A 13,722-nucleotide genomic window follows, 5' to 3' on the forward strand; every position below is an offset into this window, starting at 1 on the left:
GTGTAGCGAACGTAGTTTTGTGTTGTCTCAAAGCTCGGTACAAATGCACCAAACTTAAGAGCGCGACAGGGTGATTAGATGGTTTGCCCGAATTATGAGATATCACGTCCTCACGTGCATGCGCGTGGTCACTAGCTTAAACGGGCCACGTTTCAGGAGCCTGACGCGTCAGCCCCACTTCCGCGTTGCCGAGGAAATGCCAGGTCGTTTTCACACCTTACACCTCAATTCCCCTCAATTGAACTAGAAACTTTACAAGAACTCATCAAAACCATGGTTGCCCACTGCGCGCTGTGCCCTGACGAAGGCAAGCTCAGATGTGTCGCCTGCAACGGAATTCAGTACTGCTCCAAGCGGTGCCAAAAAGCCGATTGGAAAGTCCACAAGCTCATCTGCAAGTCCTTCAGCGAGCACATGAACAATCGTCCCAGTCAAAAGCACTACAGCATCATCGTCTTCCCGAAAGATGAAGAAGCGCCTCGCTTCGAGTGGACTCTGTTCGAGCCTGGCACCTACAACGCCAAGATTCCGTCGCCCAAGAAAGCCTACGTGCAAGAGCTGGGCTTCGAGTTTTATGGGGTAAACTGCAATAATCGCAACAACCCCATAGGATACTTCGAGGAAGATAGTACCGATTACACGACTAAGAGGCACATCGCTGGAAAGCATCTCGGGTTGCTCTTTACCAGAAACTTGGGATCTTTCGAAGAGCCTTTACCGGAGGATATACCAATCAGTCAGTCAATGCCTTTGTATGGATTGCACGGGAAACATGCTGATTTTATACAGACAAGAGCTTGATGGACATTGATCCTGAGCTTGCGCGACTCCACGGCAAAGGTCACGTCCTTGCCTGGGGCTGCCATTGTCCCGAAGACAGACGCAAAACCTCCGATCTCAACTGCACACCGGCAGACTTCCGCCATGCCGTCGACGCCCTGAGAAAGAACCACTACAAAGACAGCCTGCGGGCGAAGGAGGTCATATCAAGGAAGACTGGTGGTGTCCTTGCCGTGCGCCTCACTTGTGTGGGCGACAAGCTATTCTTCGGCCATCCTACATATGAGAGCCAGATCGAGCCGCGCTCCATCCTGAGCAAAGATTCTCAGGTCCCCTGCCCAGTCGCCGACAAAGTTGGCATTCCACTCATCATTCGGAAAGAGCCTCCCGCGCTCTCCTGGCGCGACCGCGACGTCGAGTCCCGTCGGGAGAACCACAACGCGGCGATGCTCAACCCGCCTACCCAGAAGACTAAGACCGGTACTCTGATCATTGCTCGCAAGGACGGGAAGCCGCTCTTGCCCACGCACCTCTTTTGCCTCATCATCTACACTGGCGAGAGGCTGCAAGACCCGAAGTTCGGTGAGGACGGCCACCGTCTGCCGAGTATGATGTTGCAGAGCCGTTTGAACCTGGTGTCTCCGGAGAACTTTGAGGAGTACTACAACAACGAGTGGCATCGTTTGAAGCTTAGTGAGAGGTTTGTTCCTTCGCCTTATCAGATGTATGATGATTATGATGGCGAGATTCATCCTATCAATATGAGATAGGTTGGGATAGAAAGGGGAGAAGCATTGGCTTGTGAATGATATGGAGCGATGTAGGAATGTACGAATGAATGTAGTCTGTTGTATTCAGCTAGATAGCGTCACTTAAAACAACTTACATTACGCAGCTACAGTTCGCTCTTATGTGACACCTCCCTACTAACACCGTCACCCTCTTTCCCGCCACCACTTCCGGCTAGCCTGACAGCAATGGTAGGCTTATGTACCAGCGTCTGCAGCACAACACAATACCTCTCTGTCAACTTGCCCAGCTTCTCGATTTCTTCCTCGGTGACCTCCCTGCCGTCTTCCCTCTCTCCAAACTTGACCGCAAACTCCAACCGTATGCCTGTTATACCAACAGGGGCTGTCCTGTCTACGCCCAGTGTGCCTTTGAAGTCCAAGTCTCCTTCTGCAGTGACGATGCCGGAGGCGATGGGTATGCCGAGAGCGGTAGCGACGGCTTTCAGGGTGACGCCTGAGCAGGCTACGAGGGCATCGAGGAGCATGTCTAATACACGACGCATAAAGTCAGCACGTGTATCAAATGTATTTCCGATAGAGACATTGCTTACCACCAGAGCATAGTTCGCCAGATATCGCTGGGTCGTCGCCGCCAGCCTTTTGGTGCAGGCCGGCTACCCTATGCGCTTCCTTCACAGCTGAGCTATCGGAAAGCTTGCATGTTATCGAATGGTCGTCGAGCGAGCCCGTGGATTTGAGGGTGACAACGGCGGAAGAAGGGTCGCTGCGGTACCCGTCTTTGATCGGGGCTTGCTTTTGGCGGAGCGCTTGAGCGGCGGACATGTTTGCGATGAATTGAACGCGAGGATGGTTTGTGAAGAGACGCGAACTCCTGTACTTAGTTCAAGTATAAACTTTTATAAAGACGCCTAGAACTTTCTCAGAAGTTCAAAAGTCGTCGTTAGCCTATACATCATTATGAAGTGTACCCCGCAAGGGGCAGGTGGGAGCTCCGCAGCCCCGCTTCGCCGCTGGTGCGAACGATCAAACAGGAAGGAGGGGTGGCTCGGTCGAGATGCTGCCCAGAGATGTCATGTCGAGAGCTTAGAATCGTATGCTGATGAACACGTTTGAGATGGGAGAGATGAAGTATAGCAGGTGCAACCTGCGCGAGTTGGATTTGCCATAGACACGTGCAGACACGCGATAAGATAAGCGTCAGGGGTCCAGCGCGTGTACGGCACGCGTCTTCGCTCCACTTCAACGTCATTTCTCGTCACGTCTCTTGCCTTCGTACAATCCACATTGCGATCGCGTCCTTTCTTCTGCGTACACTGACCTCCGATCCTCGAGCATGAATTAGTGCAAGCCACGCTTCTCTGCTACAAGCTCCTCACGGTTTGCCATTGGTCCAAGGCTACAGCTTTCGATGCTGAGTGCATACGAGTTAACCGTAAGCCTTTTCGCCTGTCTTAAAAACTCGCAGGGATCTGGTAGGCGCGCGGTTCACAGCATACAAAGCCCAACCGAGAGACCGCTACGGTGGCGTATACGTGTAACAAACTAACTGGAAAGCGTGTGGTTGTGGTATGGCGGTGGAGAGACACCAGCGGACGATCTAACATGCTACTCAGCTCAGTCTCACAATACCCATTCACGCGTCTCCATTCTTAGCGCTGCGATCTCCACGTCGACATACTAGCTATCCTACTCCCGCGCAACCGCACTTGCACCTACGCGCTCAGCATGGCTCGCTTTGCCGACCTTCCTACTGAGCTCGAGCTCCAAATCGCGTCACATCTCTCCTCCAAAGATCTCGCCTCCTATGCGCCCATCGGCAAAGTCCAAGCCAAGGTCGCACGCGAGCATCTCTACTCCGCACCGACGATCGAACAACCAGATGAGGGGCATCGGCTAATGATGTTGTTACGCACATTGTTCGCTCGCCCTGAGCTCCTCAAAAGCATACACTCGATATCGCTCGCTATCGTGAACTGTACTATGCCTTTCGGCCTCGGTTCGACAGCAGAAGAGGCCGAAGCTTCACGCATCGATTGGGATACGACTAACAATGCCCGTTTTGTTGAGGTCGATAGAATTGTCGACAGCCCTCATTGCTTGGGATACAAGGACGTGTATGAGCAGCTCGTCTTCCGCCTCAAAAAAGTCATGGGCAATCATGACTCCGAGCGGTATTGGTTTTCGCATGTCGTGAGATGGCGCTCTGCAGCTCTCTACGGCGGATTACTTCGAATTCTGCCTAATCTAGAGCGACTGGAGCTTGAATGCTACACCAAGCTACATGAAGGAATATACCTACCTACAGATGAGACAGATCGCAAGTTTTCGGAAACTCTCTTTCCTTCCACGCCGTGGCGCATAGGCCCGGTGCGTTTCCCGATGTTGAGCGAGCTACATGTCAAGTGCGGACTCTTGATCAATAGCACTCACCTCTTACCCAATTTGAGGACCTTGAAAATTGGTGAGCTCGCAGATCTCCCCCATACTGAGTTTCCGTCCCTAGTACGCATGCACCATTTGTCTGCGTGCGCTTCCTTGTTGCAAGGAGAAAGCCCGGATTGGGCTATACCTCGACTATATCACCTTGATGATGATATGTTAGAAGTACAAAACTTCAATTTACGCTTCCGGGCACGGACCGTCCACAGTATCGGCGGTGGTCCCGTCCGATATGGCGGTATTCTTTCTCTTGCTGGGATATTGGAACGTCTACATGTGTCTAGATCAGTTCCAGAGACGCTATCCGTAGAACCCATCGACCATAGCGAACTCCTACACTGTCGGTTCCCAGTTAATCCTGCTGGGTTGGTATCGGACTTTAGCATGTTCACCCGCCTACGAGAGCTTACTTTGCCCTTTCAACCATCTACAGATACTTTGGAGGGTAAACTACCTCCAAGTTTGGAAAAGCTTAGTCTACTGTGCACCAGCGCAGTTTCTCCCACATCGGTCGAAGATGCCCTTCAACACCGGCTCAAATACGGCATCTTCTCGTGTCTCGATCTTTCCCTCTTGTTTGAGGCTGACGTGGACATCAATCACGAAGCCTGGGATACGTTCAAGAAAGCTGGCGTGGCTGTGTATATCTGGGTGCGGCAGTCTGTGCTTCTGCATGAAATGCCTGTGTAGGCCAGAGGGCTTGGGGAACGGCATTGACATTTCTGGATGAATCGACAGAAAACTTGGCAGATTGTATGAGGTGCGATCATATTGATGCAAATCTGGACATGGATGTGGGACCATGGCGGACGCTAAGAGACTAAGGGAGTAAGCACGTCTTCACGTGATCTGGGGCTGCTCTCCCTCTGGGCAGCACCTTCCAAGCCTACGCCAGCAACAGCTCCGACTCAGTGAGTGGCAATTTGGTCTGAATCTTCGCGTCTTTGAACATCGCTGTCATTGCAGCTCTCAGTTACTGTACGACAGACTGCAGTGCCTGCAGGCAAGTCCCTGGTTGCGATCTTTCACCTCCGCGACACGACCAGCGCCCGAGAGTCTGTGCACGAAACAGCGCGTGATCGTCATTTCGTTGCGACCTTTTCTCGCTATTATTTAGCCTTTCAGCAGCCCTCACCCCTCTCCATTGTCTATCTACTCACGAAAAGCGTCTGGCTGGACGGCGCCTACCCCAACACATCTTTGCACAATCCGGTACCACGGGATTTGTCGCCAACATGTCGCTCACCAGCTCCGCCGCTGTCTGCCAAGCTACTCCCGGTAACAAACCGTTCAATTTCGTCGCTCTTCCTCTCGAGGTCAAGGAGCTTGTATACAAGCACGCCATGTTCGCTGGCGGCCATCTCAGGAACAAACTCTACGTTCCTACCGACATTCCCACCGACATTCCCGGCAAGAACGCACTTCAGGACTCTTTCCCAGCGATTTGTTTCACCAACAAGCTCGAGCGCATCATCGCTTCCCGACTTTACCTGCGATACCAAACAATCTTCATGGACAACAGTGACGACTCACCAGTTCTTGAAGCTTTCCTATCACAGTTCGGAGAAGCCAATGAGGGACTACGATGGTTGAAACATGTTCAATTTGCCTATTACGGAGACTTCTGTGACGACTTCAGCAAAGCTATACCTTTGATCAAGGTGTGCACCGCGCTAAAGACAGTTGTGTTCCACATGGTCTCACCACATCTTTATAAATGGTCGGAACGCGGACCGACAGAGAAGAAACTTAGCACCAGTGCTGAGATCTTCGAGCGTCTGCATCTGCATGGCTTGGCCGACTGTGGTCATTTGACCAAGGTTCGATTCAACGTGTTTAAAGGTCGTCGTGCGGAACTGGAGGGCTTGAAGGAGTTGATCCAGGACTTTTCATGTGACTTTCTGGCGTTGCACGGATCGACAGCCTCCAAAAAACTCGATGTCGGTATCATGGATGAGTATGGTTTGATATGGGTGTTGGAGCCGCAGGTATGAGAGAAAATGTACAGACATGGCGCGGCAAAGTAATTATCGATGGGCCTTTTGCTGCATGCGATTACGACTTCACAAGAGCAGTGGATGGGTGCAATAGTGAGGGCTGGGGTATACATTGATGTGCGTCGCGGTACAGGCAGCGCAGATGTGGGTTAGTGGCGTCTACGTGAAGCTTGATGAAGGTGCAGGCGAGGGAAAACAAGATCCCTGTCTTTTGTCACCGCGATTCAGTACCCACCACTGTAGACCCAAAACTGCGAGAAATACGATGTTTAAAGTCTGAGCTTGGAAGGAAATTATGCATCATTAGGAATCTTATTTTATCTTTCCTAGTGGCGAGTGCTTGTGCACTTTGCATTGTATAAGGCCTGTGTCATCTTGACAGCTACATGAATGAACGTCTGGAGCAGCTAAGGCTGGAAAAGATGGATTCCGATGCGCCATATACTAGACGTATAGTAGTCTCTCTAGCTTTAGGGTGGGGAATTTGGTAGCGCGCCGAAGTAGCAGTTGACAGACTTGATCCTGTTCTGTTCATTGTCGTTAGTTCAGATGTCCTTGACAAAAGAGGCCAGATGTCTAGAGCACTCACATCCAATCCGTACGGATAAAGATCTTCAATAGATCGGCCGGTGTTGTGAGACGGGTTATCTTGGTTGATAACCTCGCAGTTCCGCGTCCTAGCTTGGGTCAGCCTTATATCACTTGTGAGCCTGCTTGATGAGACTTACTGGAATAAGTCGCATCGGAACGACTTGTGCGCATTTTGGTAACCGTCAGGACACTGTGTCAAGGATACCGAGGAAGCCCAAGGGTTGTCCCTACAATGTGTCAGCAACGGTACAGGACGGGCGTAGGTTGGTGCGCTCACTCCCTGATGTTCCTGCAACCCAGATCGCCCTTGGAGCAGGAGTAGGCGACACTTCTGCTACCTTGGTAATTGGTTTGTTCAAACAGGGCAAGCTAAATGGCTATCAGCGAATTGATCAATAGGACGACGATGTGCCATACCAAGTGCGGATCTTCGGCGCTGGTGTCTGCGGTACCGATGTCTGCCGTGCCAACGTTGGAGAAGGTTTCGATGTCGGAGTGGCGCTCAGAACGAGCATCAACTCCAGCGACGTGAGCATCCTTATCCCAGAAGCACTGCATAGACCTAATCATCTTCTGTTCACCGTAGTCAGTAAAGAGACGCTTCTTTCACGACGTCATGACTCATTGGTACTCACATCGAATTTCGGCGTCGACTTCGTGAGCTGGTCGATAGATGTGCGTGTCCAAAGGAACCTAGAAGTATAGTCGCAGGTCGGTGTGCTAGCTAACGTTACTCTCCTACCGCAGATGAGTCTGCTCGATAAGACCTACGAGAAGAAGAAACATGCGAAAGTCCTGCCCGCGTTTGGTGAGCCATCGGGACATGCTTGTAGAGTGAGCGAAGAAGCCCATGGCTCAGAGCTTAGATATGTTAGTCATGGTGAAGTAGACTGGCTCAGTACACTCACGCGCCGTCCGCTAGGCAACCGTTCATCCCTGTAGAGCATAGGTAGGCACTAGCTCGCCTGCCTTGCCTGTTGAGTTCTTGATAGAGGTATACCTAGATGGCAGTTAGGAAACTGAGCAATAGGTGGTGGTGTGCACGTACAGCAGCCGGAGGATTGCCAATGCCTGCAGTGCTGACGCCGGTAGCCTCGGAGATGCCGTCGATGACCATAGGCTCATCGCTGAGCTCGATCGTGGTGCCATCAGTCTTTTGCAGAGTGAAGCCTGCTGCAACCGAAAGCAGCGTCAGGAAGAGGATGAGGAAACGCATTGTGGGTGCGAGGTTGCTGTAGCAGGACGAAGTGATGAGTCGGATTGGGAAGGAGTTGATTTGACTTGGTGGTGGAGGAAGAAGTAAGAGGTAAGGATCGCAACGGGAGCGTAGGTTCATATGTTGAGAAGAGTAGAAGGTAAAGGCAGGCTAATTCCAGGGTCAACAAGTGAGTGCCCGTTTGCCAACATTCCGATCGTTAGTGAAGCCGAGGCCTATGCACGACTCCTGTGTCACGTATGAGAAGTCAGTCGATTGCACATGCTTTCGCGCAAACGACGCCGCGAGAAAGCTGGTTGATAACATATGTTGGCCTGTCGCTTTCACTTATCAGTGATTGTAGTAGAGACTCGTGATGTGGGGTACTAAATCAATGTAATCATTTGAGGTTAGGAAATGCTGAGACAGGCCTCCGCTAGCCCTCCCAGATACTCCATCAGATGTTCGTGATACCCAGCTTTTCTTCCTTTTGGCCTACTATGGCGAAGCTGGAGGAAGCTAACCCTCGTCCTACAAGCGTATCTCTCTCGTAAACTGAGTTGCATATTGAGTCAACATCACCTGGACGGCCCGTCTGTATGCAGCCCTTCCTTCACCTCAAATCCGAAGTCGTACGAAGACGCGACACCTGGTGACCTACCCAAATGTGTGCTCCATGAAGACGTTTGGAGAAACAACACCTAGTGCATCAACCAAGAGTTGTGGAGATTCCTAGGTGGTCCGAGTATAGAGAGTGCGTCTGGTTAATGTTGAAGTTCAGAGGATGGCATCGGCTGCCCCAACGACAACCCCGCGGGTGATCGGCGCTAAGGCCTCTGAGCTCTCATTGGCCCCCGCCATCGCCCACAGGTAGGCAGCTGTTACCACCAGAGAACCCCGAGCCTCGCAGCCTTCGCCCTAGACCTGCCACAATGCATCGATCAAGTGTTGGCAATCTGCTTAACCTACTCCCTCGACCTCCATGGACGCAGCCACTCAATTGGGACCTAGGAATGAACTGGGGTGGCGAAAAACGTGTCTTCTTCTCTGCGTATGTGAGGCATCGTGACGGCAACAGTACGTCGCAATCATCGCCTACCGGGTTCTCTTCATTCCAAAGGCTTCCTACCGAACTTCAGCTTCGTATCATCTCATGTTGTTCGATACCAACCCTTTGGCAGCTCATGAGAACGTCATCGATGCTACGCATCGAGTCATCAAAGCTATTTTGGGGACATCCCGATGCCTCCTTCCTCATGAGTGGTCATTGGATTATTGGAGGCGGTTATCCTGGTCGTACTTGTCTCGACCTCACGTTCCTTGCCTATGTACAGAACGTAGAGATTGAGTACAGCTGCCTGCACTACTGGCTTTGGCCGAAACAAGAAGCAAAGGCATCATTCCGTCTAGAAGACGTGCAACAAGACATTGTGGCTGGATTTTGGTCTTCATTGAAGAAGAGATGCCCGGCAGCTAAGAGGGTAGTGTTCAATCAGAATTTGATGCTCTGCGACGTCATGGAGGAAGTCGAGAAGGTGCCACTATGCCTGGAAGTATTGTTACGAGCTTCTCCAAAAGACATCGTCGCTGAGGCAGTCATCATGCAGACGCGAGGGGAAGGTGAGAATTGGAAGACCGATTTGTACAGCTATAGGGAGAAGCCGCAGTGGAGAAATGTATACTTTCGGCCTCTTGGAGATGGAGGCTGGGAATATCTTGATGCGACAACGCGTAATAACAAAGTACTAGTGCCTGGACGGCTATTTCGCGGTCTAGTCGGGCAGTTTGAGAAAGACAGCTTTGTTTTGGATAGGATCATCTTCCAAGAACGCGCGTTTTGGCCTCTCGTCATAGAAGCCTTGGACCGACACCACTTCGATAACGGGAAAAGCAATGCTTTCGAATGCCCGAAGCCCGAATGCTCGGTGAGATTTACAAAGGCTGGCGAATGGACGATACATGCAGCGACTACGTCACATGGCTGCGCTCGAGCAGGGGATGATCTCTTCGATATACTGCCTACAGAACTGCGAGGAGTATTCAAGGACAGGTACAACATGTTGATGATAAAGAGACAGGAATTGAGCGAGGTCTACACAAAGATCTCGAAAGATTGGAACGAAGGTGGGGAAAAGAGAAAAAGAATGCAGCAAGAAATTTTTCAACAGCTGGAAAACGATCCAGATTGGGCGACAGACGAGCCGGCGGCAGATCACCGGATCTGGAAGAACTTCACAAAGGTGATGGATCCGACCTGGAATGGACAGTGAACAGGATTTGCGACCTGGCTGAGAGTGTATAATGACATTTCAGGGAACTAGTTCGGTCGCGACTCGGTAGTTTCAAAGGGTCGCATGCCGGTAGTCGGAAAATGCAGTGATCTATGCACACTAGATCGTTTGGAGTCTCACGGGCGCGACGTGAGCTTGATCAGGATCAGTAATGCTATCAAATACCCAAGTCGCGGTAGAGCCGGCTTGGTTTGTTCGCTTCCGTACAGTTTCTTCGGTACCAACTCAACCATGATCTCGAGATCAGGTGCATCGGCACATTCTCAAATGCTGAATGATCCGGTAACGTGTTTACTCAACAGGCTACGAATATCACCCTACTCCACCTCCGATGGGTCAAGCGCGTGCATCGGGATGCTCAGTCGGACACCGACTTTGACATCGCGAACCATCGGGCCGTAAAATTTCTCGCTCCTCATGTGTGCTACTAGGCGCGTCCATATGCAAATTTTGAGCCTCATCCTACCCACAACGCGTCTCGAAGCACGCGTGGGCCATTCGGAGCTGTCGGAGCATCCAAAAAGGGAAAGCCGACCGCCACTATAACGTGTTTTCGCGTGGCAGACCGTCTGGAAGTCAGCAAGTTGCAGGCCCCACGTGCAAATGTCGGGGCAGGTCGGAGGTGGATCGAGAAATCGATAGTGGAGATTCCGCGGAGGAGTGAATCGTGCACCGGCAGCCGGTGTGCCATGGGGGCGAGGCGCCAGGCGTTCGAGACGGTAGCCGAGCTGACGTCACGGGTCGCATTCTTAACTTCGATAAACAAGGCTAAGACGCGTGGCGCAGCTTGGCGCGGACGATCGGCGCAGCTTGGTCTGCCTTCTTTTGATGCTTAGAGGGCGGGCGGAGGCCTTGTGTTGGAGGCTTAAAAGCCAAGATCAGGTGTCGCGAAACCATCTGTGGTGTGGGAATCGTGCGAAGATAAGACTTGCAATGCAGTCAAGGATGACGTAGCACACCTTCTACCGATTACTCGGTGTACACCCGACAATGAGGAGATGGCAAGGCGTCCCGCGCGTCTGTCCAAAGCCAATACTACCTTCGCTTCGGTCGACGCGCACTTAAGTTTCGACCCATATTTAATGCTACATCGCCTGGTCTGAGAGGTCCCGGGGACAGTGTCCAACGGCCTCTAGCACCAACGCGCCATAGCGCTCAAGCCCTGTCAGCCGTGGAAGCTGTAATATGACGTTTCGAGGATTCGAGCGCGTGCCTTGTGATGCGCACAGTGTGCATTGGGCTCTTCGGAGCGTGCACTCGCGCCTCTGGATTCACTGCGCGTCTTATAAGTTGCTTCTTCCGCCTGCGTGACGTCTGGGTTTTATCATCTTACCCCAGATTCTCCCACCCAGTCCCCGCAACTGGTTCCCGGGTTGACTACTTTTTACCAACAACCCGCCCAAGCGCATTGCTGTCGACAACATGGCGTCTGCAGCAGAGCGTAAGCCCGAAATCCACGACATGGACACCGTCAACAAGAACGAAGCTGGTGACGCTGAGAAGAAGAGCGCTTCCGACGGTGACCTTAACCACACTGAGAACCCGGCCGATCACGCGATCACCGCCGCCGACAAAGAACACTACGAAAAGTACGGCACCTACGATCGCTACGAAATCACCGAGGAAGACTGCTACGATGAACTCGGGTTTTGTTTTCCAACATGGAAAAAATGGACCATTCTCAGCATCGTCTTCATGGTGCAGGTCAGCATGAACTTCAACACCTCGCTGTACAGCAACGCCGTCGGGGGTATCTCTGAGGAGTTCGGCGTCAGCAAGCAGGCAGCGCGTCTGGGTGCAGCTATCTTCCTCATCACGTACGCGTTCGGCTGTGAGCTTTGGGCTCCCTGGAGTGAAGAGCTAGGACGATGGCCTATCCTCCAGCTCAGTCTCTTCTTTGTCAACATCTGGCAAATTCCCGTGGGCATTGCGCCCAACTTCGGTACCATCCTTGGATTCCGTGCACTCGGCGGTCTCTCTACTGCAGGTGGTTCAGTCACTCTCGCCATGGTCGCGGACATGTGGGAACCGTAAGTACTTCGCGCCTTCATTCGAGTTTCATGCTAACAGTGTTAGTGACAACCAACAATACGCCGTTGCGTTCATCGTCTTTTCCTCCGTCGGCGGCTCGGTCCTCGGACCCATCGCGGGTGGCTTCGTCGAACAATTCCTCGCGTGGAGGTGGAACATCTGGATTCAGTTGATCTTCGGTGGAGCCGTCCAAATCGCCCACGCCATCTTCGTCCCCGAAACCCGTACCACCGTCCTCATGGACCGGATCGCTAAGAAGCGCCGCACAGAAGGCGAGAAGAACGGCAAGCCCGAAAACATCTGGGGACCCAACGAGCTCAAGACGTTCAAGGAACGTTTCAGTGTCCACGAGATTCTCGTTACCTGGATCCGTCCCTTCCGCATGTTCGTCACGGAACCCATCGTGCTCGTTCTCTCCCTGCTCTCTGGTTTCTCCGATGCCATCATCTTCATGTTCCTGCAGTCATACGCACTCGTATACGAGCAATGGAACTTCTCCGCCTACGCTATTGGACTGACCTTCATCGCTATCGGTATCGGCTACTTTATCGCGTGGTTCTCGTTCTTCCCGGCTATTAAGCGCAACGAGCGCCTCCGTCGCGACCACCCCGATGACGAGAGGTCTCAATACGAGGCGCGTCTCTGGTGGTTGCTGTATACCGCGCCATGCCTTCCTATCGGTCTCATCATCTTCGCTTGGACAAGCACTGGCCCACCAATCCACTGGATAGGATCTCTGATCGGATCAGCAATCATTGGTATCGCCAACTACGCCATTTACATGGCAACCATCGACTACATGATCTGCGCGTACGGTCCTTACTCAGCCTCCGCGACTGGTGGTAACGGCTGGGCTCGTGACTTCCTCGCTGGTGTTCTCACGCTCCCCGCCACGCCTTTCTTCTCCAACATTGGCGGAGAAAACCATCTCGCGTACGCGTCCACGATCCTCTTTGCTATATCTCTTCTTCTCGTAGTTTCGGTCTACGTCATCTACTGGAAGGGTCCTGAACTCAGGAAGCGCAGTCCCTTCGCACAGCAACTTAGTGCTGCTCGTGACGAGACTGGTGGCCGCCGTGTTAGCAGTCTTCCAGGCATGTACGGCTCTCGCGCAAACTCATTCGCGCAGCAGGGCGGCTCGATGCCCAACTCTCGCAGGGGTAGTGTGGTGCGCGGTGTTCCGGGTGGCGAGAACAGGTACGCGATGCACCGCAGGCAGAGTGCGCGCAGCGCCGGAGGTGCTTGAGCGTCGCTTGTGTTTCTTAGTAATACAGACGATACGGCATAATGATATCTTAATGTTCATGAATTGATTGTGTGTTACTCTCGTGAAGATGTTGGTGACGGATGGCGATCCCAAGCCTTGTGATCTGTGCTGGCTGTTACATAATCGAATCTGCCCTGCTGTTGCCGTTGTTGCGCGACTTCCTCTCGAGACACCACGAACACTAAACTCCTTGTTATTTTATACCAATACAATGACGCGACCGCTGGTGCGACAGCACAAGCACTCTTGTGACGAAGAGCGCATGTACCTTCATACTGCGGACGCCACCAAAGAACATCTCGCCGACCCAGCGGCCTAGCTAGGTTTGCGCCGAAAGCATCTCGTCCACACGCGGAACAACGGGACTGTATCCACCAAA

General features: G+C 52.4%; 5 protein-coding genes across 5 annotated transcripts; 3 read left to right on the forward strand and 2 right to left on the reverse strand.

Annotated features, from left to right (window-relative positions):
• Positions 1-273: 273 nt before the first annotated feature.
• Positions 274-1,550, forward strand: J4E90_005090 (uncharacterized protein; the record flags this gene model as incomplete). Its single annotated transcript, XM_051434648.1, has 2 exons — positions 274-736; positions 790-1,550. 2 exons carry the CDS (start codon positions 274-276, stop codon positions 1,548-1,550), a joined length of 1,224 nt encoding a protein of 407 aa, XP_051291904.1.
• Positions 1,551-1,675: 125 nt separating this feature from the next.
• J4E90_005091 (uncharacterized protein) lies at positions 1,676-2,354 on the reverse strand (the record flags this gene model as incomplete). Its single annotated transcript, XM_051434649.1, has 2 exons — positions 1,676-2,058; positions 2,123-2,354. 2 exons carry the CDS (start codon positions 2,352-2,354, stop codon positions 1,676-1,678), a joined length of 615 nt encoding a protein of 204 aa, XP_051291905.1.
• Positions 2,355-5,206: 2,852 nt separating this feature from the next.
• On the forward strand, positions 5,207-5,965 carry J4E90_005092 (uncharacterized protein; the record flags this gene model as incomplete). Its single annotated transcript, XM_051434650.1, has 1 exon — positions 5,207-5,965. One exon carries the CDS (start codon positions 5,207-5,209, stop codon positions 5,963-5,965), a length of 759 nt encoding a protein of 252 aa, XP_051291906.1.
• A 963-nt stretch (positions 5,966-6,928) lies between these two features.
• J4E90_005093 (uncharacterized protein) lies at positions 6,929-7,775 on the reverse strand (the record flags this gene model as incomplete). Its single annotated transcript, XM_051434651.1, has 3 exons — positions 6,929-7,132; positions 7,195-7,221; positions 7,608-7,775. 3 exons carry the CDS (start codon positions 7,773-7,775, stop codon positions 6,929-6,931), a joined length of 399 nt encoding a protein of 132 aa, XP_051291907.1.
• A 3,692-nt stretch (positions 7,776-11,467) lies between these two features.
• J4E90_005094 (uncharacterized protein) lies at positions 11,468-13,322 on the forward strand (the record flags this gene model as incomplete). Its single annotated transcript, XM_051434652.1, has 2 exons — positions 11,468-12,075; positions 12,122-13,322. The coding sequence occupies 2 exons, from the start codon at positions 11,468-11,470 to the stop codon at positions 13,320-13,322; spliced, it is 1,809 nt and encodes a 602-aa protein (XP_051291908.1).
• Positions 13,323-13,722: the final 400 nt, after the last annotated feature.

Source organism: Alternaria incomplexa, assembly GCF_024043165.1.
Source record: "Alternaria incomplexa strain BMP 0042 chromosome Unknown scaffold_6, whole genome shotgun sequence".
Taxonomy (NCBI): Eukaryota; Fungi; Ascomycota; class Dothideomycetes; order Pleosporales; family Pleosporaceae; genus Alternaria; species Alternaria incomplexa.